The sequence below is a fragment of the Oxyura jamaicensis genome, chromosome 4 (genome assembly GCF_011077185.1).
Source record: "Oxyura jamaicensis isolate SHBP4307 breed ruddy duck chromosome 4, BPBGC_Ojam_1.0, whole genome shotgun sequence".
Classification (NCBI taxonomy): domain Eukaryota; kingdom Metazoa; phylum Chordata; class Aves; order Anseriformes; family Anatidae; genus Oxyura; species Oxyura jamaicensis.
The window spans coordinates 46500742-46526893 of record NC_048896.1 but is presented as its reverse complement, the minus strand read 5'-3'; the positions used below and the strand labels follow the sequence as shown (position 1 = coordinate 46526893).

Below are 26152 nucleotides of genomic sequence, written 5' to 3'. Positions count from 1 at the left end.
GATGCATATAGCTTTTACTTTCTCTGGAATGCAGCTGCAATAAAAACCTAGTAAACCCAAAGCTGAATGCTCACTTCTTATTCAGGGGTGTGGGGGTTAGGGAAGAGCTAGCAGGTAAAAACTCCAAAAAAATACACTTGAACTTACTTCATATCAAAAGAATTTGATTGCTTCATTCTTTCCATATCGTATTTTACCAATTGTGTTTTGAGATTATCAATTTCTTCTTTGTACAACTCAGCACCTTTATTTAATTTTGCCTGAAAATAAAACAAGACACCTAGTATGAAGAAATGATTGCTATGTAGCACTGAATATGGGGACTGCTTGCTTTGCACCTTTACTGCAATCTGCCAGAAGTTGCAGGACAGAGCTGGAATCACAAAGTTATTCTGGAGTAAGAATGCCCACATCACCAACTAGGTACCATAGTACCAGTTGCTATCTTAATGCTGGTGTAATGAATGCACTCACATTTTTAGCAAGTTTTGCTGACTTGCTTGCAGATGTAATCCTGGAATCTTGAACTAGCGTGCAAATAGATGATGTAGAAAAAAACAGCCCATGCTTCGGTTTCAAAATTTGAAGTTTAAGAATGTTTCAGAAATACATCCTAAGTGATAAATTTAGCTTCTAATACCATAACATGAGTTCTCAATTTTGTCTCTGAAAGCTGCACTGGTAGCATGTGAAACAGCATGCTACAACAGGTGAGTAGAGTGCTTTTCTCTAAGAACACCATAGAGAACTACAAATCAACTTTACAGCACTCTCTGCTTCCCTTGCTGTGAGAATGAAAATATAAAATAATTTGACTCATACCTGGAGACTCTGATTTTCTGTTAGGGCAGTGCTGAGGCGCTTCTCTGTCTCACTCAGCTTGGCTTTCAGCTGGGTGAGCTCACTTGTATCTGCTTTTATTTTTATCTGCGCTTGTAACTTATTTATCCTGTCATCTTTTTCTCTGACATTTTTTTCTGCTTCATTAATTGTATTTTCCAACTTCTGTATTTTTACTTCCATAGCCTGTTGAGATACACCAACCAGTTATGATCAGTTACACCAAACCAAGAGTTATAACAATGTCACAGCACAGGGGGATATTCTTAATAAAAACAAACAAAACAACAGCAAACAAAACATGAATTCCTATACAGTCTATAGCATTGTTTTGTTTCATCTGTTACAATTCTGGAACATTCAAGTCTAAAAAACATGCTTTGAACACGAGTAACTGTGACATTAGAAGTATGGACGAAGTATGGACATAGGGAAAATGAGTGTGCAATCCCCAGGAGTCATGACAATTTTTATCCAGCTTCCTGTTTCACATAGAGAATACGACATATTTAAAGAATATCACACTATTGGAACCTATGCTTCAGAAATAATTGGGTGCCTTTAGAGAGATTTATGAACTAACATCTGTGTGTGCACAGAAAACAGCCCATTAAATCACATTACAGGCAGAGCTCAAACTTCCAATTTTGGAAAAAAAAAAGAAATCTACAAAAAAAAGTCCATTGTGGGCCAGTGTATTGTGTGACAGATTTACAGTCATCAATCCTTGTTTTCTTTTCAGTTTAAAGTACTCTCACTTAGAAAATAAACGATCAAGCTTTCTTTAGAAAAATATTTGCACCTTTTTATCTTGTTCTGCAGCCTTTAAGTGGTTATGAAGTCTATAGTTTTCTTCTTCTAACAGAAGATGAGCAGAGCCACCAGGGGCCAGTTGGTCCTTAAGGGTGTTTAGTTCCTGAAGCAACTCTTCAGTTTTCTCTTTTCTCTGTTTCCATTCAACATCAGCATTTTTACAGTAGTTGGAAGTTCTATCATTCAACTCTGAAGTAAGTTGAAGGAGTGTCTGAAAATAAGTAATGATGAACAGATAAAATTTTTGAACCAGCTAGAAATAAGTGAAAGATCAGGAAGTTTCTTAGCCTGTATTAATTTCACATTCTTGTCTCAGTGTCACATTTGAAGACAGTTATTACCAAAAGTGGAATTACTAACACTCAAATGAACAGAGGGCTGGAGTACCTCTCCTATGAGGACAGGCTGAGAGACCTTGGGTTGTTTACCACAGAAAAGAGAATGCTATTTTTGTTGTTGTTTTTGTTGTAAAAGCTTTGATTTACAGAATGTCTATCAAAGAACTCTTCCTAAAGAATTTCCCAGCACTGGTAAATCCTGTAGAAGTCAAGGCTGACAAATAATTCTACAAAAGCAGCTTAACACTTTTTCAATAGGCTGAGAGTGAGTCACGACACGTGCAGAAGGAGGATGATGTGCTCTTCAAAATCTAGCTGAAAGAATAGTACAAACAGCCTAGGAACAAGCGTATGCTGGAAGTCAGGACAACTGCTCTTAAGAACTAGTCAGAAGGTAGAGGATTCCCTCCCACAGCCTGTTTTCCAAGAGGTGCCTGATGTGGTTATTAAAAGATGTAATCTCATGAAATGCTCTTCATGATGCACCTCAGACAGCAAAACAGACTTTTTTCCAAATTGTGGGTGGTATAAGGAAGAAAGAAAAGGGAAAGTACAGCTGAAAGACCTCTAGAATAATTTAATTTTCTGAAGGTAGAAAAGGTGTGAGAATGTTAATTACAATTAAGCTTTATATATATATATATATATATATATACATATATATAAAACATTTCAGCCATTTTAAGGTGGTTTGAAAAGAACAGAATCACGTAGGCAGAAAGCCTTGAGAATATGATTGCAACAGGCTGCCAAGTTCTGCAAGGAATGTTGTAATAACAGTTATGAACCTACCGTTTCTAAGATTTCATTCTCTTTAAGAAAACCACACACAAAAATACCACCACCATATACATGGAAAACTATCCCCCAAAAGTCTTTTTAAACACAAAAGTTTCCAAGTCTGAATGCAGGAGGAAGAAAGCTTATAAAAATCTTCTAAGTATTCCCACATTTTACAGCTAAATATGCCTATATTAAGTGCTGTTGAATAAACTAAAAATAATTAAATGAGTAAACTTTAAAATAGCCTTTTGTGTTTGTTTTCAACCAGATTACAGAGGTACTTGCAGAGTGCTTACACAAAATGTATTTCTTAATTATTAAGTTCATTTACCTTTACTTTTGGAGTCCAGAAGTTAATGACTTGTAAAAGCCTTTCATTATCTTTTTTTAGCACTTCTTTAAGTTCTTCTGCATCATAGTGGAGTCCTGAACAAGCTTCCCAGAATTGTGATGTTTCTTTTCTAGCACTTTCTTCCTGCTGTAACTCTGCCTCTATGCTGAGAAGTTCACTTTCCATTTCTGATATATCTTTGAGAATATTCTTTATAAAGAGGAGATCAAGGTTAAGCATTGCCTTGGTAACTGCATGATTGATATAAATTTTGCCCTCTTAGCTATCTATATTTACAGTAAGTCTGTTTTAACATCTAATGATAGCATATTTGCTAAGCTAAAATGAATTTTGCTATACCTTACTGGGAAAATTAGAAAACAATCCACATTCCTAAGGGCAGGTGGGAAGGTGAAAGTGGAAAAAATGTATTAGTAAAAAGTTATCTAATTGTTTCAAAAAATCATCTTAGGATCAGGTAGTATGTATTCTAAAGGACTAATCAGTAAGTAACAGTCTCACTATTTTATAACCTAGTAATTTTCATTTTGATCTGCTTCATAAAACAGAAAAATCACTTTATAGAACTGGTAGCATTAAATAAATGCTAACGTGAATTCTGTGTTTCCCTCACCAAATGAAGTTTAAACAGATAAAAACAATGCCCATCACCCCAGCACAATCACATTACACCCCGTCTCAAAATAAACAAGTCTCTGAAAAATTGTTTCAAACACTACCTCTGCATCCGACTGCAAACTCTGCAGCACTTCACCAACATTTACCACTTGAGAAGGTATTTCATTCTGGTTCAAATGAAACTTCTTGAGACACCGAATTTGAGCTTGTAGCTGATCTTGCTTTCTCTCTTCCTCAAGCAATTCCATTTCATACTTGTTAACAGTAGCATGATACTCCCTTTTCTTTGAGCAAACATGAGTGAAATGAAACTGTTGTAGAAGCACAGGACATACCAGTGAGTATGCTTTAAAATGCTACCTTGCATCCAGCTAAAATTCCGTATTTTATAATTCAGTCTTTTTACTCTCCTAGCGAATAGATGTTTAAGACAACTGAAACACGACTACGAAAACTAAGTTCTCATGTCAAATAGCAATGGCATGTGAGACTTTCAGCTAGGTCAGCATTTTTTTTTAAAGGAGTCCAAAAAATAGCTTAAAAGGCTAAGACAGCCTTCTATGCATCTAGACTTCAAAAACCAAAATAGTTTTGTTATACTGATTTTATCCTAGAGTTGTTAAAGGTATAGAATTATCACTGTGCTAATTTAAAGCTTTACTCTAGCCGAGATCACTTAAATCCTAAACATCTCTAGCATAAAAGGTGAAAGGCATCTATTGAAAACAGATGCTTTCTACATTAAGTAGTCTAACTGAAGTTAGGAGATCACACACTTCAGAATATTTGTTAACATTTTTAGTTAATAGGTAATTCTAAAATACAATTATTTGATATTTTTATTACCAGAATTTTCATCCCATCATCGTTCCGCACCCCCACCCCTCCCAACCTAAACTTTCATGGTAAATAAAGAAACTGAAACAAACAAACAAAAATACTATGTAGTTTGATGTGCCTCTGTTAATGACAAGAAATTGTCTCTCAATTCACCTTAATTTTTCCTGATAATTGGAATTTGTTTCTCCATTGAAATTCAGATTGGGGGAGGTCTGCAAGGCCATAGAAGTTAAACTATTTGGCAATTTTACAGAACAAACATACTTCTCCAAGGCATCTTGCACATCCTTCCTCTCCAATGAAATATGTACTCAGGAGTCCATAATTTCATTTACAGAGCACAGAATACTTCTTTTCAGACCAATGGAAATGGATTAACACTAATTAAATATTGCTGTGCAAAGCTGCTATATAGACAAAAATTACGGTTAGTTTATCTAACTATCTCCAGTTTTCCAGGATTGTAATGGGCTTCATGAAAGCATGTCTTACAGAAAAGAAAAATGAAAGCTTGAGCACATATACAGAATCCTTGCTGTTAATACTGAGAGCTTATGGGGGAAAAAAAAAGGCATGAAACAAAGCAACATGAAGCACCCACATATTCAGTATTTTAAGTTGGTACCTTGAGTCTGTTCAATAAATTCTGGAGATGACTGTTTATTTTCTCATTTTCCATTTGAAGTCTTTTGACTTGCTTACTTTGTTCTGATGAAAGCTGAGTCAGTATCACAGCTATCACTGCTTTCTGGCTATTCAGTTCGTTCTTTACATTAAGAGACATTGTGGAGAGACATTCATACCTCTTCTGCATACTTGGGAATATCTCAAGAAGCTCCTAAATACAAATTAAGTAAATTCAGTCACAATCAAGAAAGAGAGTCATTAGCTATGAACAGCAGCTTTACATCAGATTCCAGGTTAAGTCCTACAGCATGTTTTGGTTTTACAACAAAAAAGTTAATAGGACTAAACCTTAAAGTTCTGACTTTCCACAGGAGCATGACAAATGCACTAAAGCTGGGTCTGAAATGAAATTTATTGCCTGTTCACAAGTTTGCCACTGGGACTGCCCTCAGAATGGGGTTTGAGTTGGTCTCCTGGGTCCTTTTGTGCAGGTCATGAGCAGGCCACGTAGGGCAAACAAGCTTCAAGGCACTCCTGGTGAACTGCAGCTCAAATCTGAGATATATGAAGCTAGATAACACTTTAAGGCACGTGTAAAAGCCTAAATTCATTGGCCAGTAGTACCTGTACCAGAAACAGACAAGATCTTTCTCATTACAATACCTGTTTTCCCTCCATCTTGTGCACTGAAGTAATGTTTTTTCAACATTAAAAGGAAAGAAAGCTTTTATACAGCAAACCAGAATGTTTTCAACAACCATGAGCGGCTAGTCTCAAGAGTACAATTGTGATGACTTCTGTGGCGACAGTAACATTTTACAGAAGAAACTCCCCCAGGGTAGTTTAACTTTCTAGCATATATTCCCATAACCATGGAATCCTTTTTTTTTTTGTACTGGTACATGAACACACATCCACAAACACTAATAAGGTAGTGAGAGAGGCTGTGCTAACATCGGTTTAGCAAAGTAATTTAAGTTCCCCCCCCCCCTCCCCTAAAGGAGTTTCAGGCTCATTGTTTATACAATAGAGGTTGGAGCAAAAGAGGTAGGAGCTCTCTAGTGACCACTAGGAAAGCTCCCAGCTACAAGTCAGAATGGGAGACTACAATTAAAAGGTTATCAGCAGTTTTGTTTTTTTTTTTTTTTTTTACTTCCCTCGTTATTAGTTCCTACTGCTGGTATAGCACAGAAACAGTGTGAATGGAGAAAGCTACGTGACTGATTTCTCACTTTTGTTCCTTTATCACTTCTGCTGCTAACTGAAGCCGCTCTCAGGGTGCTTCTGGCAGGTATAGAATGATGCCTGGTTGTGCTGCACAGATGTGCAGACTGCAATACGATGGTAATCTCTAAAGTATTTCATACCTTCATAAACCTGGTTTAGGCTTTTGATAGTTCAGTAGTGGCTCTTGCATTTATGAGAAAACATTCAGGATTGTTAATTAACAAAGAATTAGAGGAACTTCTTATGAGAGAAGCTATTTAGTGAAACCAATTCAATGGAAATCAGTTTACTTTTGGGGGTGGGGATGCACAGAAGAGAGGACTTGAGGGATTTTGAAAAACAAACAAACAAACAAACAATGAAGCAGTTCCAAATAAAAACTAATTGGTGATATAGGTGAATGGACAGTAAATCAAGGGAGATGTCTCAATTGAGAAGTTCAATTTAACACTCACAGGACAGGATGCACTGTCACTGAAGAGCAACCACAAACCAACCAATCCCGCGGTTTGTAGTATCTTAGCAAGACATGCAATGCCATTAGCACATTATGCATAGAAGCAAAGTTTATGCTCCGGAACAAGTGGTACTAAATTTTAACATGTACCCTTACATAAGCAGGGTAGTCTACCTTAATTTTCAAGGTTTTTGCCTTCAGGCTGTCATCATCCATCTGTTCTGCATTATCCAGTGCATCCACTTGAACAGACATGTCGCTCAGGCTTCTCTCCTTCAGTTTACTTAGAGCACATTCCAGTTTAGCACTTGTTTCGATATACTAAAATAAATATAGGTATATTTAAGTACCATTCAAGAAGATAAATTACTCATAACTTAGGTATGCAACTTGCAACACCAACCATCTCAGAGTTTTTTTGCAATTCCATCTTGAGCTGGTCCCGCTCAGACCTGATGTCCTGAAGAAGTTTCTGTAGCTCGTCTTTTTCTTCATTAATTGACGAGATTTGTTCTTTAAGTTGAAAAGAATGATTCGTTCTTTCAGCCAATAACTGGTCTTTTTCATTTGATACACTATTTAGTGTCTCAGTTAACTGCTGAATCTGTAGTGATGGAGATAAACAAGAAATGCGTTTGTACACTTCACTACAAAGTAGTAAAATTAGTTGCGTCAAACACAATTTCCAGTAATTCTAAAATTCACATTAGCAGCAAGAGAAGTTTAAAAATAAATTTCAGTTTTCTAATCACTCAGAAAAAATAGATAAAAGAAATAGCATTACATCCAGAGAACTCTACTTCAGTCAACTCTGGTTTCCACTAAAGCAAGAGGAAAACATGAAGCAGTCAAAATGCATTTACATTACAAGAAAATAGAAATAGGAGAACTAGCAAAAGACAAAGACAATTCCATTGTCCATCTATCCGTTCTAATCATTTGATCAATAACACATACGCTAGCTTGTGTATGTGTAACTATCCTCAGTTATACTGTTTGACCTACAAAGGAAGAGTTTGACAGTTGAAAAGTAAAGAAGTGAAGAAGTGAAAACTGCAGAAAGATTGAGCTGGGAAGAGCTAAGTGGCAATATTTGCTGAATAACAGTTTGAAAGCGTGCAAAGCACCAAAGATTCAAAACCTTCTTAAGTTCAAACAGTCTATGTGGTGCCTTTTAAAGTCTCAATGAACACATACAGAGTTACCATCATATTAAACCTGTACAAGTTGGACAAATCTGTGTCCATTCTAGTGGAGCAGCTGGCTATAAGGTTGACATGAGTCAAGGATGGCACTTCTAAATATCACTAAATAAATATTTACAAAATCCTCTCTCATGTTCATGCTTATGTCACACAAAAGTGATAGTCTGACAATTTAAAATTAAATAGGGTTTGTCTTGAGCAAGAACTTAGCTCATCATGGATGAAACATCAGAAAACAATCATGGAATACCTAGCTAAAAACCAAAACTCCTCACCTTGTTTGTTAGGCTGTCCTCTAGAATCTCTGACCTCCTCTGAACCTTTAACAGATGTTCTTCCCTTTCTTCAGCTTTGATCTTCTCATTGCTGAGGAGTTCTTGCTGCCACTTCAATTCCTTTTCTGTTTCAAGGATCTGGAGTGAAAATAAAAAGAAATTTAACATACCAAAACTGAGATATTATATGAATCTACTTCTAATACAAAAGACCACTCATTATTTCATAAGAGTCAAAATACTTAACAGAAACAGAAGGTGCTTTAGTTTAAAAAGTTGCAAATTTTGTCTTTGAACGTTTCTCCTAAATAAAGCCTACCAAATTAGAATATCAATAAATCCTCAGTATTCAGTGTCAAGAAGTATGCAAAGTAAGCTACAAACATGCTTTATTTTCTGCAATCCCTGTTTCAGAGATGAGGAACACAAAGCAGAGATATAACATGAGTGGTGTTCACATTGAGAACTACCTAGAAAATAAATTCTAGACCTAACATGGAACAACTTTCAGTCGGACAGTTGCCAAAAATGCTTTTAAATTACCTTTGATTAGCTATTACAGGACTAGCATTTCTTTCATTAGATTTCCAAATTTCAAATGAAGTTTAAGTTTTACAGCAAGGCAACAGATACACTAAAATAGATGAATTGGAAAATACTGGTAGCACACGTAAGAAGGTTCTCTGCCTACCACAGATTTGAATCAACTACAGATCACTGAGGTGATCTCCTTATCTGAACAAAGACTGCTGCTCAATGGACACCACCCAACCAATTCAATCGTCACAAAGTCACAATGGTTGAGGGTGGAAGGGAACTCTAGAGATCATCTAGTCCAGCTCCCCTGCTCAGGCAGGGTTGCCTACAGCATGTTGTGGAGGACCACATCCAGGCAGGTGTTGACTGTCTCCATAGAAGGACACTCCACAACCAGTATGGGCAACCAGTTCCAGGGCTCTGTTATGAAGCTACACCTTATCCAGAAGCAAAATAAAGACATGTAGAGAATTTGTCTGTTTCAGTGTCAGCTTTGGAACTCAACTACAAAACACCACCAAATTCATAAAAATGCCCATTAAGCATTTTGGTAGTTACATACATGTTTTCTGGTTCTTCATTCCTTCCTAAATAAAGAAGTCTCAGATTTTTTGAAAGAATACATCTTTGCATAAATCCTTAATACAATTAAACAAGACAGAAGTAAAAGCACACCAGTATCTTCAATTTGTACATATAACACTAATACTTGTAAGATATTTTTTCAAGACAGCTTTGAGAATCAGCCAACCTTCTCTCCTAAACACTTATCATTATTATACTTTAATCAAAAGATAAAGCACCTTATCAACACTCTTCTGTAGGTTAACCTCCAGTTTGTTCTTCTCTGCTTGAACACCTTCCAGCATTTCCTGGAGCTGATCTCTCTCCTGTGCTAACAAATCACGTTGTTTCTCTAGTTGTTGAAGTTCATTGTCTTTATTGTTTTCACTTTCAGTCTTCTCTTTTAGTTCTCCCAGCAGCTGTTGCCTTTCCTTAGTTACCAGATTTAAGTCCTCATTCAACACGTCTATCTACAAAAGTATAAAAAAAACAGTATAAAATCAACATATACAACTGATCAACAGGATGTCACGGTCTACTAGCAAAAACTCATCTATCAGACCTGCAAAACATTACAAATTAAAATAGCTAGGTACCTGTTATTCCAATCAGTCCTTCAGGGGACATTCTCTAAATCAGTTTTAAGAGCTGTTTTTGTTAGCGTACTTGCCTTTTCTTTCAGTTTGTTTATTTCTTCAGTTAGTTTTTCTTCAGTGTTTTGCAGTTTCTCTTCTCCTTCTGCTAGCAAGTTCTTCTGAATATCAGCTTGCTCTTTATGATGCTTTAGCTCTTCCTGCAGACTTTCCATTTCTGTCAGAACTTTTAACAACTGCAGAACAAAGTGTTACATGGCTGATCACCCAGTATGTCTTTCTTAAATTTTACTTACAATTCCTTGGGCAACTGTCACCAGTTAAAGGAATATCTTGTCAAGTTGTGTTGTAGCAAGATCTACAACTCTGAAGATCTGATCTTAGTTAACTGATTTTAGTTTTTAGAATAGCTAGTCTATACATACTTAAAAGAGACCAGAGGTTCTTTCTGAAGTTTACTCGAATTCAAAGGAAAGCTTTTAATTCTTATGAATAGCTCTGCAAATCTTTTAGGAAAGATTTACCAGACTTCCTGTTAACTACTTGCTAGCTTCATTTTTGTTGACCACACCTCAGGTTAAGTTTGTCTGAAATACTGTGTCAACATAAACACAGTTTCATGCAAATACTTGGAATCTTGAAGTGCTACTCTGCCCCAAGAATAAGACATCAGGAAGGAGAAATGCATTAGATAATTTCTTTTCCAGGTTTAGCTTTCTCTTTGTCAATTTATTCTGGACTGAAGTGGTAGAAGACTTAAGCCCTTTGATTTCTGTAAGCTTGTATTACCTTTGCTGTTCCATGCTAAATGCAAAGCTACTGAAGATGAAAAACATAACGGAAACTTGTGTTTGTCCATCAGGCAGCAAACAACTGTGGCTAAACCCAGAGGGGCACAGTGACCAACTGGGTGGTGAGGAAAATTAAGGAACAAGTTTCAAAATCCAGATTAGATTAGTAAACTAAATTTAGTTTACTGCTTCTGAGAACAAATGAAGAAAGGAAGAGATAATGAACAGGTTTCATGACTGAAGTAATATAGTAGCATAACATGCATTTCAAACAAAGATTTAAAGAGATTTTAATACATACTCTCTCCTTGCTTTCCTGACAGTCAGCCTCTAACTGGTCTCTTTCTGCTTTAGAGACCTCAACCATTTGCTGTAGTTCATCTTTCTCCTGATTAAGTAGAGCAATTTTCTCAGGCTCCTGACAGACGTGCTCATTCATTATTCTTTCAGTCTGTTCTTTTTCTGCAAGTAGCCTATCATGCTCAGAAGAGACACGAGTCAAGTTTTCAGTTACTTCAGCGAGCTGAAAGAACAAATATCTGTTATTAATACTGCTGATCATTTCCAGTACAGGTGGAAGTAATTTGTTAGTTTGGAGAAAACATTACCATACTACTTTGTCTTATTTATTTATTTGTCCCAGTAATCAGGTTGATATAAGAAAAGTGCTACTGAATCACATTTCACAAGCATTATCTATCTATACGTGTTCTTATAATGGGATCATTTTACAGAAGACACGTCCATTAGTTTACTAAGGTAGAAAGCAAAGGATGAAAACAATTTTGATTACTGTATCTGCAGCAGATAGGCTTGATTCTAACAAGCATTAATGTTTTCTCTAAAGACCCAGTAGCTTCAGATATGAAAATAAGTAGACACTAAGTTTATAAATAGCTTGTTTTTTAACTTGCTGCACTAAATTGCCTTTTAGTTGCTCAAGTATCTTCAGAGTCACATAGCTGAAAGACAGCACGTTATTAGAGAAACGTTAAAGTTTCAGACTTAAAATAAATTGAAGTCAAATAGCAGCATTGATGTCTAATGCTCCACCCACCCTTCAGTACTAACACATGCTTTGTTATAAGGGTTGTAGCTTACAGGTCAAATAGCAGTTTGGTCATCTTTTCACTGCCTCTATTTTTATGATTTTCTTTCGAAAAGCAATACAGGAAAAAAAAGCGAAAAGCTTTTAATTAAGTTTTATTACTACATTTATTGAACCCTTTCAAACTGAAGTCTGCAGAGGCCACGGATTTCCCAGTCATGACAGAAATTTTATTTAATTTGCAAAACTACATCTGACCTTCTGCTTCAGCTCAGTTGTTTCCTTCAACACCTCTTGCACTTTCAGGAGTTGACTTTCTTTCTCTGAAATACTTTCTTTCAGTTCCACAATGGTCTCCTGTTGTTGTCTGATAGAGTTATGAGCGTATCTCAACTCTTCCTGCACAGCTGAATTCTGTGGACACAAAATAATTAAAGTACATTGCAGCCAGAACAGCATTTCCAAAAACTAAGATGCAAGTTTACTAAAGCTATTGTCCTAAAGGAATAGGACAGTTGTTCTTACCATGTTAATTGTCTCCTGTACAGTGTTTCTCAGCTGGTCTCTCTCATTTTGGAGATTTTCCAGTTGCATTTTATCATCTCCAGTTGCATCATCATCTCCTCTTTCTGTCTGAGTTCCCATTTCTTGACAGTCATGCAGTTTTGTAGTAAAATCTGTTCTCCCCATTTTTTCAGATTCCCCATTAGATTCACTGGCTTTCATTTCTTCCATTTCACGCAGTTTCTTTTGTGTCTGGCTCAGCTCTTCTCTTAGAAGTAGTATTTCCTGCTCAATGGACTTCTCTTGAGTCTCAGATACCTATTTTATACAGAAACAGAAATCAAGACATCTAGCTAAGTAACTTTAAGAGAATCATATCTGGACTTTGACTAGTTGATTAATGTAAAATAGAATGTTTTAAATCCTATAATTCTGCATAGAAGTATCTTTGACTGAATCCAATATGTAATTCAAGTTTCTTGGAAAAAAAAGAGATGTGTATAAGTACAATTTGACACGATGACTTCTGAAACAAGTTGCCAGAAGCAGAACTTCATGGCCATAGTTTAAACCTGAGAAAAAGTGATCACTACAGAGATCTCGTCCATACTTCTTTTCTCGAGAGCAGATAATAATGGTGTCAAGACAATTATTTCCTCAAAGTTTGTCTGCCCTCCCATAAATATTTGTATATGCATACACTTTATAGACACAGCTTAAAATATACATTTATGTTAAAACCACTCACACAATCAGCATACCCAAGTATGGAAGATGTTAGCTGTGAAGTCCCTTAACACACATTGCCAGGAAAATAATAATAAAAAAAATTCTATGCTTTGAAAAAGCAGAACCACCCCTCCCAGATAAGTAATTTTTAGCTTTAACCACTTAATTACACAACTATGTCTCTGTACAGAACAAGATAACAAGATAAAATTCTATTTACAGCAAAGTTTGTCATATCCTACTATTAGTTGTCCATATCCAACTGTACAGGTTGAATACGTTTCAGGTAAACAGTAAAAATTGTGGAGTCTGCAGTCAAGGACCCTTCTCTGGTTTGTTTTGCAAATTGTTTTCACTCAAGGTAAAGTTTAAATAGGTAGGTTTTCTGTTACTAACTTAGTATACTATTTACCAGAGTTCCTTCCCCATTCTCTTCTTTTTTCAGGTGTAAGTTGTCCAGCTTATCTTGTAATGAATTGTTCTCTTGTGTAAGGAAAAATATTTGTTCCTTTAGCACTTGAAGCTGATCGCTTTCACTACAGTTTTTTTCTGTTTTTTGTTCAACAAGTTGGTCTCTCTCTGATGTGATATTTTTAATTTCTTCTGTCATTTGCAATAACTATAAGACAAGCAAAGATAGCATTTCCGTTAATTCAAAATCGATTCATTCTTCTACAGCATTTCTAGTATCAAACTGCTGTAATTAAAATAGGAAAAAAATATGGAACAACCTTTGGCCTTTCTGTCACCTGTTTTAAACGTTAACTTTTTAGCAATCTTTTCTGCAGCTGGCCACATTTTATTTAGAAAACGTCTAGGAGAAAGAAGCCAAATAAGAGTGAATCTATTCACTTATTTTTATGCATCCGCTCAAAACAAAACAAAAAAACATGCAAATACTGAATTAATGACCCCTGACTTACTGGGTTTGGCAGCCGATACACTTCAGGCTAAAGTCCAGTCTCATATATTACAGATTGTCCTGCCAAAGAAATTGGCACTGAAGCAACTGCACAAGAAAATATTCTCAGCACCCTTCCTTGCAAGTTGTTGCACACAAGCAAGAAGACATGGGATCAGCTTTCTGCTATGTGTTTGGAGCTCAGCTGCCATTTACAACTACTTGCTAGGACTTCCCATTGGGACCTGAGTGTTACAAACCATAAAGCTTATGGTAACTCATCTCTTCTTCTATTTGTCATCTAATGTCACCACTCAGTCGGCAGTTCTGGAACACACTAGTTAAGCACAGATTTTATTAGTGTACATCAGCAGATGCTGATCTCTCTGTAGAGCATCAGGCTGTGAAGGCTTGGATAAGACAGTACTACTTTGTCACACGCTTTCTACCAAAGGTGTAGAAATTTAAGGGCAAGCAGAAGAGATCACAAGGACATTAACCGGGCTCATTTTCACATATTGGAAAATGCTTTTAACAATTAAGTCTTGAATGATTACATATCATCTTACCTGTATTTCATGTTCACTAATGGTTTTCCTTAGTGTCTCCTCAACACTCAGCATCTGAGACTCTTTTTCAGAAATACTTTTCTCCAACTTCTTAACAGTTTCCTGGGACTGCTTGAGAGCACTCTGTGCATTTCTCAGATCTTCATGCGCTAAAATGTTCTTTAGAATAAAAGGAAGAAAATCCATAAGAGAAAAGTCTAACGTGTTTTGCCACATTAGTAAGTACTCCTTGAATAAAAACAAAAAACTACACAGAAAACTCCACTCTCCTAATCCCCTATGTATTTCAATATTGTTTATAATTGTTCTTACATTCTTTCCCCTTAATACGTATGGTCCACTTCAATAAAAGCAGAATTCCTACCATGGAAACAGTGTCCTTGATATCTTCACTGAGCTGGTCTTTCTCAGCTTGGAGAGACTCCTCTTTTTGTTTCAGGTAATCTCTTTCCTGAGTGAGAGTTTTTATTTCTTCCCAACATCCACTAAGCTGTTGAAGAACTGCCTGTATCTCTGAATCCTTGGCCTCCAATCTCGATGCCATGATCTTTTCTTGCTCTTTTAATTGTTCCATTTCATTTAGCTTCTGCTGAGTCTGAATAAGATCTTCTCTTACACCAAGAAGATGTTCGTGCTCTGCTGTCTTTTCTTCCAATTCTTTCATTTTGTTAGAGAGCTTTAGTTTATAAAGGGAAAGACCAGACACTTTCATTGTAATGCAAAACAGCACGTTACACACATGTTCTCACAGACTCACATTAGCCTAGAAAAGCTAGCATCCTCTCACTCTTCAACAAAAGAAGAGAAGTTCCACTATTTCACTTTAAGCCTCCACTTACATTCTTGCCCACATTAAATAAGCATCTGTTTCTGGAAACCTTATGATGGTTTCTCCTTAGCAGGAAAAGCCTTGCTAAAACATAAGAAACACATGTGAAATTGTAGCCTAGCTTAGGAAGCAATCAAATCTATAGCTGATTATGACAGCCATATCACTACCAAAAGGCTTGTCAGAAATATATGCATCTTTTGTTTCCTTTTCTTCTAAAACACATCCCCGCGGGGGGGGCCCCCGGCTTTATATTTCTCAATTAATGCAGTGGTTTTCTCTGGTTTGAAAGATCTTCCCTTTTGTTTCTTTTAAAGCAAAATCCTAAACAGTTCCCTGAGGAGAAAGCTTTGTTTCTACGATTTCAGAGAGTCATAGCTACATATGTAAAATATATTTTCATAATAAATAGAATTTGAATAATAAACTTAAATAAATACAATTTGCACAATAAACTTAAGAATGGGAAAAGAAGAATTAAAACTAGAGTACAGAAGGAGAACACACAACCTGGAGTAAACTATATGTTTCTTTACCCATGAAGGACCATTGAGATGCATAAGCCTATGACTTTGTACATCTGGCAAAGAACAAGTAATATCCACCAACACTACAAGAATTTCAACTGCAATGTTATTTATACATTCAAGATCACTTGTCCAAGTGATTTTAATACTATGAAAGAATTCTTTGTATCTTACATGTCTAAAGGATCAAGATGACACTGACCTCTAATTTCACATCATCCAAGGCTGTTTTAGACTCTTCTGCTTCTTTAGATAGATATTCTATTTGGAGTTTCATTTGTTCATTGCTCTCCGATGCAGCTACGTATTTTAGTTCTAGTTCTTCATGCAGTTGTTTAAGTGCTACATATTCCTGATCAGAGTTTTCATATTTAAGCTGTGCATCTGCAAGATCTTCCTTTGATTTTCCAATTTCTTCAGTCATATACTTAAGTTTAACTTCATTATCAGCTACCTCAGAGAGCAGCTTTTCTCTTTCCAGTTTCAGCAAGCGTAGCTCCTCACATTTTTCAAGAATCTGCCAACAGAAGAAAACATTAACAGCATTTTCTAAGTCAGTATTTATCACAGCTATATCATGAAAAAAAAAACACATGTTCATATGCAATCTTAGGAAACAAATACAGGCAAACACAGAGTGCAGTATGGTGCTAGACTTCCAGATTCTCCCCCAACAAAATAAAACCCAAACAAATCTTCAAATAAAAAGGATAACAGCAAGCCCCATTGGGTTCAAATAAATTATTTTTTTTAGACATTTACAGAGTATTTTATTTTTCTATATATCTGAGATAAGAATGGATTAATACTCCTAGCTATAGTTTCTAAACTGGGTAAGTATGCTGATGTATCAACATTTTATTTGTGATATGAATTTTATAAAGTTAAGATCTAATTAAGGTTTATTATATAAGGGGGTTGGACCTGATGACGTCTCGAAGTCCCTTCCAACCTCTACAATTCTGTGATTCTGTGATTTGCAGAAGTAGGCCACTGAAGTTTTTGGAGCTTTCTGCTAAGTATTTACAATTGAGATTTGACAAAATTAGAATGGCTCAGGGCAAGTAAGTTCATATACTTAGCAGCAGGTATTTGAGGTTTAAAAAAAACAAAACACAAACCAAACAGAAACAAAACCACACACCACAACTTGAAGCTACAAATGTCTGAAGATTTTTATGCAATAGGAAACAGTTTACTAAACCCTGCCCTGCCAGGAAACAAGTTTCCTTGAAAATTGTGGAAAACTTGAGTTAAATCTTCTACTTGTCAACCAGCATTTCTACCCAGATGTCTTAAAATTTACTCCTCACAAACAAAAATTCAGTTTTAGAACAGTGAATGACAATATGTGAATACCTACGCATTCAGTTATCAAATAATGACCAAACTTTGTACTAGAAATTACTGATTAGTTATAGCAGGCTTTATGACTGAACATGTGATCTTTGATTTTTTCTTGAATGTAAATATCAGATACCTGAGGAAAAGCAGCTTTATGACTTTTTTTTTTTTGAAAAATCTCATGTTACTTGATTCAAGACTACTTTTGTGTTCTTTTGTCTTTAGAGGCCTATTGGATAGGAAATTCTAATGTGTAATTCGTGAAGCACAATATAAAGAACACATAAGCCCAGCTCCAGAAAATTAATTTTTCTCCAGAAAAAGTATTATTTTTTTTGTTTACCTCTCTCTGCTGTATCTCAACAGTATTTGGCAGAGACTGAAATTCTGATAGCTGATTTACTTGTTTTTGTAGGAGTGAATTCTCTTCCAATGCTTTCTCTAGCTCTGCTTTTACATCAGATGCCTTTTTTTCCAGCTCCACAACAGAAAGCAAATCTAGAAAAATGAACAAATTTAGATTAGAAAGCGTGAGAGAAGAAAACCAGGTTTTAAATTAAGCAGAAGAGGTATAATGCACTCTGAATGTCATATTTGTTCAAGTCTAGAAAAGTGTATTTTGTAATGATCAAAAATTAAAAGATGAAACTACTAGTCTGAATTTGGTCATCACTTAGATGAACATCCAGCTTATCATAGGTTCTCACCAATAGTCTTCATTCACATGACTATCTTTGCGTGAAACAAAACATTCTAGAAGTCGCAGTTTTCCAAATAATTTAAGAAAGTGCTAAAGTAGTTGGTATGTGCCAGCAGTATAAGAGACACAAATATTTTATCTTGACAAATGCTCTAAACATTTGGGAGAAGAGCCAAAATCTTCCCTACCACCCATCTCAATGGGGAAAAGGGAGAAGCAGCAAGGGAGGGGAAGAGAGCACCAGTTCAAACTGAATAGTACCTTTTGGAACTTTACCCTCCATCAGTGAAGTTAACCTTGTGTTTTCTTGAAATACAGACTGCAATTCTTTCTGCAAGTCAGCTTGCATTTTTTTGTAGCTGGCTTTTCCTGCTTCTATTTGACTTCGATAGAGTTCCACATCCTTTTGCATTTGCTTGTAGTTATTTAAGAGTTCATTCTTCAGGAAAACAAAACAATGCAGTTCACACACAAAATACAAGCCTACTTGCTTAACAGTTAAACTTTGCATCCATCACATTTCCTGTTGTTGCCCTGAACAACTTTGATCATGACAAATACAACAGAAGTAGTAGTCACAGCTAAATAACTTAATTCCTGTTAGAGTGCTGACCAAAATGTACCTTACATTAGAGGTTGAACCATAACCACTTTACCCATTTCATTTTTACTCCATCAAAGCTCAAAGTAAGATCCATCCCAATTTTCTGGATTCATCTTACTGTTTTATTCCCTGGTAAAAATCAGACTTGGAGTCTTCTGTCCCAGGAACCCCCCAGAGACTATTCATTTGTTCTCTCCATACTGATAAACTGAACACTTACTCCTGCACAGCAAGCCTCTATTATCTTTTCATCTTTCTCCTAAGCCCTGTTTTCCATGAGTTCCATTGTGAAAACATCGCTTGATGCATGAGTCACTAGCCAAATCTTGTATTTACTGATTGTAAGACAATAGTAGTACCTCAGCTGTATTTGGTACAGCAAAAAAAGTAGTTTAACAAGTACTTGCCATTTTCTCCTTCAGCTCCAAATTTTCAGTTCTGAGAAAAGCAGATTCTTTTTTGGCATCCAAGGCTATAGTTTCACTGTCTAGGAGGGATTTATTCAGCTGTTGAATTTCCTCAATTAGTTTATCGGAATCTCTCTGAAAGAGAAGAAAAATAATAAAAAAGCTAAAACAGGCCATAATAAAGCAAACATGATCATTATAATATGGTTAAAGTACAGAAGAGACTTAGAGAATATGGTTCCTTACTCCAACTAAAAGGAACAGTAGAAGGACAGGGCTCGGATAAAGTGCAGCTTTTCCCATAGCTTTACTACCAGAGTACTGCTGTATAAAATAAGCTTGCAGGAGAACTGTTGATGTAGTAAATTAGTGTTTTAAGCTTTAAAAAATAGCTAATTTGCTTACCATCAGATTTCAACTAAACTAAAGCTATAATTATGTTTAACCCATACCCAACAAAGTAAAATCCAACATAGCCTCTCAACCCCAGAAGAAAACTCATATTTACAACTGAAAAAGATGCATCCTTTTTTTCCACTCCTGCTTTCTGCAATTCTTCCACACGATTCTGTAATATCTTTATTTTGTCATCCTTCTCTTTCAGCTGTTCCAATTTGGAGATTATTTCTGCCTAAAAGTTACAGGAGAAAAGGGAAAAAAAAAAGAAAAAGGAAAAACCTAGTTTCATTTTTTTTTCAGGTAGAAATCTATCAGAAAACTCAGTCTTACGTAATAAGCGTTACTAAGTTTATAAATATCCTCTTTATAGCTGGTAAGACTAACCAGAGCCATGTAAGTCTAGACTGTTCATAGTAGATAAGAGTGTAATCAACATTAATCAATGTTCCATAAAAGTCTTACTGCATGCAAGTTTATGAGACAGACTCACCTCGAGTTCTTCATTGTACACTTCAGCATTTGAAACTATACTCTTTAGGTTGGTGATTTCATGCATTAGCTCTATCTGTGGAGCAAATTGAAGCAAAATTGCAGGGGAGGTTAGAAAGCGCCCACACCAATAGTATTAGCTGCCATTGCCATGAAAATAAGCAAGGTCTACCTTATGTTTTCTTTTCTATTAGTTAGCAAACCATATATACGTATTTAAACAGGTACAAAGCAAGTTGCTACACTCTTTCAAACTGATAGATAAGATGCAAAGCTCTGTTTCAGCTTCCCAGCAAACTGAAAGAATTCAAATACAACTTAATCTGCAACAGCTCAAGAAGTGAAAGCAATGTGATCAAAGACATTTCATGCACAAATCTGTAAGATATGAAACTTCAAATTGGTCATGTTAAGCTTTTTACAACATAGTGCAGCTATTTGATACAATCTATTCAATGACAAGAATTAGAAAGTGTCAAAACTGAGGTGAAGTAAGCAAGCCATGAACACCTTCAAGGTACATCCTCTGAAAGGAGGCACAAGTAGAAGACTAGAGAGAAAAGCTACAAGTATAGGGAGGAGGAAACCTAACCTGTAATTTTCAGATTAGAGGATAGCTGTAGAAATAGTATCAAACTATCTGTTAAAAGTCACTTTATATCATTCACAGTACAGTTTACCACTGTGTGTCTGCTGGCTGAAACTGACGATTTCAACTACATGTGCTTAGTAAAGTATGTGACCTGTCACTTACGCTGTAATTACTTTGCTACACAGGTATCAAATGCTTACATTTTAGGGAGTATCTTCAGATATGGATCTAAAGATATGATTTGTTCAAAAAGCAGTTCTTGCAACTTAAGGTAGTTTAGACTATTTGTCATTAGACACACAAAGGTTTTTCAGGGAAAAGTGTAACAGGATTTGTTAAATGTTGGCTTCAGACTATACCTATAGATCTTTGTGGGGAACAGAAATAATAGGTGAGGTTGTTAAGTTGTAACCTGAAACAGTGCAAAATGATGCAACTTAAGTTCAACCTTAGCATAGTGGTAAGAGAATCTTAAACAGCCTAGGGTGTACAAGCAGTGTGCAGCCAACACAGCAAACCATCAGTTCCTTCTGGAAAAGGTATTGGGTAAGAAATGGAATAAAGTACATCCATGTCTCAATACCTCAAATGTCTCTTTTCCTTCTGTAACTTATTTGACAGTCTAGCCCTTGGGCAACTAGAACGTAATACCTAAATATAAGTATGTATTACTTGTAACAGAATTAGAGCATAGAAAAAAAAACAGACATTTGGACAAAGAAGTATATGTCCACAAAAAGCACGAGGAGGTGAAAGGAATTGAAAGTCTGTATGTCCTATATCATATTATCCACTAGATAGAATTTTCTGACTTTGCAGCACAAAACAGCTATTATTTTTTCCTTTTACAGACGTTACCATCAGCATTATTACTGAGTTAAACAATGTTTACAGTCAATGCTGACAGCTCTGACTTTTGTAACTCACTAAACTGTCCTATACAAGGAACAAGTATGCTTAGTAAGCCATACTTCACTAACTTCAAAATATTCTATAGCGTATTTAGTAATAGCGCATTCATTACACATTGAAAATGGAGAATCTCTTGCAGAAATCTAGACCATTCATATATTACATATATATGCACACAAAAAATAGTGTGGATACACACAAATATATACATACGTTTAACTAGACTCCATCTAGTTAAAATTCAAAATTTAAATATGAACTTTACACGAAATCCATTTCAAATCCTGGATTCTTTCATTCTGCTGTTGAGTGCAACATGTGAATAAACATCAAAGTATACGTATACTGACTTAACTCTCAAAAACATTTGAGTATACAGAATTCTTATCTATCTGTAGTTCAGTGCACCTTACCTCATGATCTTTTTGCGTTTGTTTTTCCAGCACTTCAAATTCATCCATTTCTATCTTTTCCTTCAGTTTCTCCTTCATTTCATTTATTTCTAATTTCAGCTGTTCATTTTCTAATACTAGGTTATTGAAGTTAACTTGTAGGACATTGACTTCATTTACGGCAAGATCCTAAAAAAAGGATGACAAACTTTAGAAGAGGTTATTGGAATTGTGGTCTTATTTTTAAGACAATAATGGACAGGCTTACCTTTTCTAGTGCTAAAACTTCACAGCGTTGCACAGATTCTTCAAAGTCTTTCTGAGTCTAGAAAAAGAATCACTTTTAGTTAACTGATCTACAAGCTGAAGCAAATGTATTATATTCCTTGTTGCTTGTCTTTTCACTGCTAGTCCTGTTTAAATACCAAAGCTCACTAGCCCATTCTCCACAAAAACATCCCACAATTTCAGAGATGACAGAGGCTTGCTTTTTAACTAGTTAGACACAAAAAAAAAAGAATGTCGATGCCCTGAAGAAGAGTAAGGCTGACCTTACTGAGAAGCATGTAATGTGTATACACCATGTAAGGCCAACTGCAGACATTATGAAGTTACCCAGTTCATGTTAGGTCCAGCAGTCCACTCTATGTCCGAAATTTGATCGAGAACAGTTAAACATTGGTTGTCATGTTCAGAAATCTCAAAAAACGTAGCTGAAAAGGAAGACGCATTAAAAATAGAGTGAGAGTAAGTTTTAAACTAGACATCAAGAGTTCTGTCAAAGATTTCATCACATCAGAAAGAATCATTCAATGGCAATGATGTAGCACAGCAAGTAGCATTTCTGAATCTATAAATTTAGATTTATAATTAAGGGCTTATTCCTCATTTTCAGGTCTTCATTTCAAAGCTGCCTTGCAGGATTTTCTTGTTCCCCTTCCACCCCACAAAGATACTTACAATCCTCTCCATCTGGTAGTGAAGATAGAGACACTTTCATTTTTTTTGTTTCAGTCAATGCTGCTTTTCCAAAGTCTTCAAGATAATTCACATTCTCCTGGTTTATTTTACCAGGAGCCCATGTAACTCTTCTTCTTTTCTTGGCCTAAAAAAAAAAAAAAAAAAAAAAAAGTCAAAATTGGATACAAACATTTACAATTGGTCTGGGCACATTAAAACTGAAGACTCAGGACTGCTTAACTCAAAGTTATTCTTCATTTTCACAATGACTCCATGTAAGATTTAACAAACAAGGTCTATAACAGCTGCTCTTACTTTAATATTCTGTTTTGATGAAAACGAGGCAGAAGTCACCAGCATCTCAGTTAAGTTTCGTATCCTATCCTCCTGCACTTTTTGAAGAGAATTTTTTTCTTCCAGCAACTGGGCCAATTGATCTTTTTCCATCGCGTGAATTTGAGTCTTCAGTGACACCTTCCACAAAAAGATTAATCATAATGACATAAAGAGTACAAACTACTGTTACAAGAGATAAGGAATTATTAGTCTTTAAAAATGACACCACGTACATATATTCTTCTTAGTCTGGAAGAATTGTCTCTAATCTTTAAGAAAGCAACTGACAATTTAGTCCACAATTTACCCGTAGACCTATTATTTAAAGTCTGTATATTTAAGCATTTAGAAAAGCAAAATATAGCTCCAGACTTCTCTAGGAATTTAAAAAAATAGAGATAGACAAAGCACGCTTTCAAATATAACAGTTTAAGTTCACCTTTCTACAGAGCCTGAAGCTCTTTCATAGCTACGATTTAATTGTCACATAACAATATGCTTCTCTAATGCATGCAATGTCTCAAAATTTTGGGTACTGATAATTTATTCTTTTGTAAAGGAACTGCATTACAGTAACTAGTTATTTGACAGCTCCATCGTGATCTTGAGATAACTAAGTATTAGAGATAAGCTCTTCTGTACTTAATAGAAGTATTTTCCTGACTACATACTATGTTATAACATAATGAGCATACCACTAGGTGGAAATCTATACTTCAAATTAATTTTTTAAGCCAATTCTTTTCCTTAATGTTTTCCTATAACTCTTCCTGCCCCTCCCCCCCAAATATTGCTTTGACTTAAAACGTCAAAAGAGGCATCATGTCTGAAGTTGCAATTTTCCTATGCTTTACATATTATGATGCATTCTCTTACAACACTTGCAGGATTCTCATCAACACTGTAGGTTTTTTTTTTTTTTGAGAAAGACGAATGAGACTACACTGTTTGGTGGGAAGTTGCAGCCATCCACTTTTAAAACATAACTTCAACCTATACATGACAGACTTTGCCACTGTTCTTATGCAATTGCAACTTAGGCTGAACATCAGTTAGGAAGGAGGAAATAATTCACTTGGAACTTTTAATTGTAATACAAGAAGTTATTGAGCGTCAGTTAATTATTGCTTTCATTTGTAGCACTATTGAAGTGTACTATGAGGTACGGTAAGTTTCTCAAATTCTCTCACCTACAAAAATATTCGTCAGTCAGTTGGTCTCATTTAGCGTTAGTTTTCACACAGATACGCTGGTCATTATCCATTGCTTTATGTTTCACTTTATGTTTTCAATTTCTATTCTCTGAATATAAAAAACAATTACCAGCTTAAAAGGTTTCCCCACCCCTCCAGATTTAACCGGTCTTGGTTTAAAACAGTTTCCAAAAAGCTACCATTATAAATATACAAATGAATATGTGTGCGTGTGTGTATATCTGTCTATCTACATATATGCCTGTGTGCATATATGTAAGTTCTAGTATATGTATTACATACTTCCTCCAGTTGCTTTTTCAAATCCAGAATTTCTTTGCGACATCTCTTCAGGAGGGCATCATCATTAAGTACTTCATTGACTTTTGGAGTATTCTTCATTCTTTTGGCCGTATTGGCAAACTGGAAGAGCAACCATATTCTCTCATAGACAACAGTTAAAGAACAAATACATCAAGAGACTTATTTTCTTCTCTTATTTTCCAACAGAATTAAGGGAACAGTTGAATGAAGGAAAAACGTGCTTAAGCAAAACCACACTTAATTATTTTCCAATATAAAGATCTAGAGAGCACCAAAAGGAAGACAATCCTGCCTAAAGTTCACCACTAGTTCATTTACCCTCTCTTCTTGTAGAAGCTGTCTAAAATGTTGTCTAACTGCCAAAAAGCTTTAGCTAGCCAACCTAGTACAACAATGTGACTGAAGAAACATGCAGAGTACAAAATAAACACATTTCATGTCCCAAGTGCAGAGGACCTTCAGAAGATTCAAGTGACTAAAGACCCCTGTCCGTCACATTTCTTTTCCCCACCCCAAGCCATCAATATTAAAGTCTAGAGTCAGAATAATGCTTGAAAACAGGCAAGAAGTTTTACCTGAAGAGTACTGAGTGTTTCATCAAAAGAAACAGGAGTAATTGTACAAATAATAACCGTCTTAGCATTTCCTCCAAGAGAGTTCTGTAGAATTCGAGTCAGCTTGCTGTCTCTGTAATTTATGAAACTGATGGGAAAATGAAAAAGAAAATGGATTGAAAAGTCATTTTTCTATGAAAAAACAGTATTTTCTTAAGGTGACAGAACATTTAGGAGAGTTATATAAAATACTATTTTATGTATAAAGAGTTTTAACTTCTTAATTTATTAGTGACTTGTCCTAAAAGAGGTATGTCAACACAAGCACTTACCCAGAAGGGTCGTCACAAAGCTTTTTGATAACTTGACCCAGAATGAACAAACTCCGATTTATATTGCAGCCTTCTTTCAGTCGGAGACCTAGGTATTACACAGTATTTTTTTCTTGCATAAAAAATATTTAGATACGTTTTCAACATGTCGAGGTGTTGTGTTATGTTACGCTCAGAGGGATTGTCCAGAGTTAAATCTCAAGTAGCAACATGCACTGTGACACATCAGCACCCAACATCAAATCTTTTAGAATAACCAAAATGAATCAAAGTCTATCACAAATGAGCATTAATAATCTTCACTTAGTAGGTAAGTCAGGGCCAGAGGAATGCAAATTTTGTTTACAAAGTTTATTTTGTATTTAGACACGTAATTAATTTTGGCATTTGCAAAAAAAATATTAACAGAATCTGAGTGTACCAAACCAGCCTTAGATTCAACTTTCAGGGTAGTTACACCTTTTAAGAGAGGATATTAACATGTGTTATTCTCAGATTATTGCTGTTTTTAAAAAAAAGTAAAGGCATTTTTGTTCTTCATGTTGTCATTTTAACTAAACTTGATTGTTAACACAGTGAGTTATCTACTTACTCTTCAGCTTTATATATATAACAGTCCATATGAGCTTTTTATATATATAACAGTC

The 26152-nt window shown here is 35.5% G+C and overlaps 1 protein-coding gene across 1 annotated transcript in view; it reads right to left on the bottom strand.

Moving 5' to 3' along the window:
- Positions 1 to 26152, bottom strand: part of CENPE (centromere protein E) — a 34716-nt gene that overhangs the window by 3124 nt on the left and 5440 nt on the right. The window contains exons 10-37 of the mRNA XM_035325847.1: positions 25506 to 25593; positions 25195 to 25321; positions 24599 to 24718; positions 23082 to 23240; positions 22767 to 22911; positions 22422 to 22519; positions 22075 to 22131; positions 21828 to 21995; positions 19912 to 19986; positions 19525 to 19653; positions 19023 to 19157; positions 18273 to 18450; positions 17715 to 17809; positions 16170 to 16484; positions 14976 to 15287; positions 14612 to 14770; positions 11162 to 11383; positions 10147 to 10305; positions 9716 to 9946; positions 8376 to 8513; positions 7299 to 7499; positions 7070 to 7216; positions 5210 to 5422; positions 3846 to 4055; positions 3106 to 3315; positions 1643 to 1864; positions 823 to 1026; positions 148 to 260 (exon numbers count right to left, since the gene is read on the bottom strand). Of these exons, the coding sequence (XP_035181738.1) occupies positions 148 to 260; positions 823 to 1026; positions 1643 to 1864; positions 3106 to 3315; positions 3846 to 4055; positions 5210 to 5422; positions 7070 to 7216; positions 7299 to 7499; positions 8376 to 8513; positions 9716 to 9946; positions 10147 to 10305; positions 11162 to 11383; positions 14612 to 14770; positions 14976 to 15287; positions 16170 to 16484; positions 17715 to 17809; positions 18273 to 18450; positions 19023 to 19157; positions 19525 to 19653; positions 19912 to 19986; positions 21828 to 21995; positions 22075 to 22131; positions 22422 to 22519; positions 22767 to 22911; positions 23082 to 23240; positions 24599 to 24718; positions 25195 to 25321; positions 25506 to 25593 (4630 nt within the window). The remainder of the gene's footprint in view (positions 1 to 147; positions 261 to 822; positions 1027 to 1642; positions 1865 to 3105; positions 3316 to 3845; positions 4056 to 5209; positions 5423 to 7069; positions 7217 to 7298; positions 7500 to 8375; positions 8514 to 9715; positions 9947 to 10146; positions 10306 to 11161; positions 11384 to 14611; positions 14771 to 14975; positions 15288 to 16169; positions 16485 to 17714; positions 17810 to 18272; positions 18451 to 19022; positions 19158 to 19524; positions 19654 to 19911; positions 19987 to 21827; positions 21996 to 22074; positions 22132 to 22421; positions 22520 to 22766; positions 22912 to 23081; positions 23241 to 24598; positions 24719 to 25194; positions 25322 to 25505; positions 25594 to 26152) is intronic.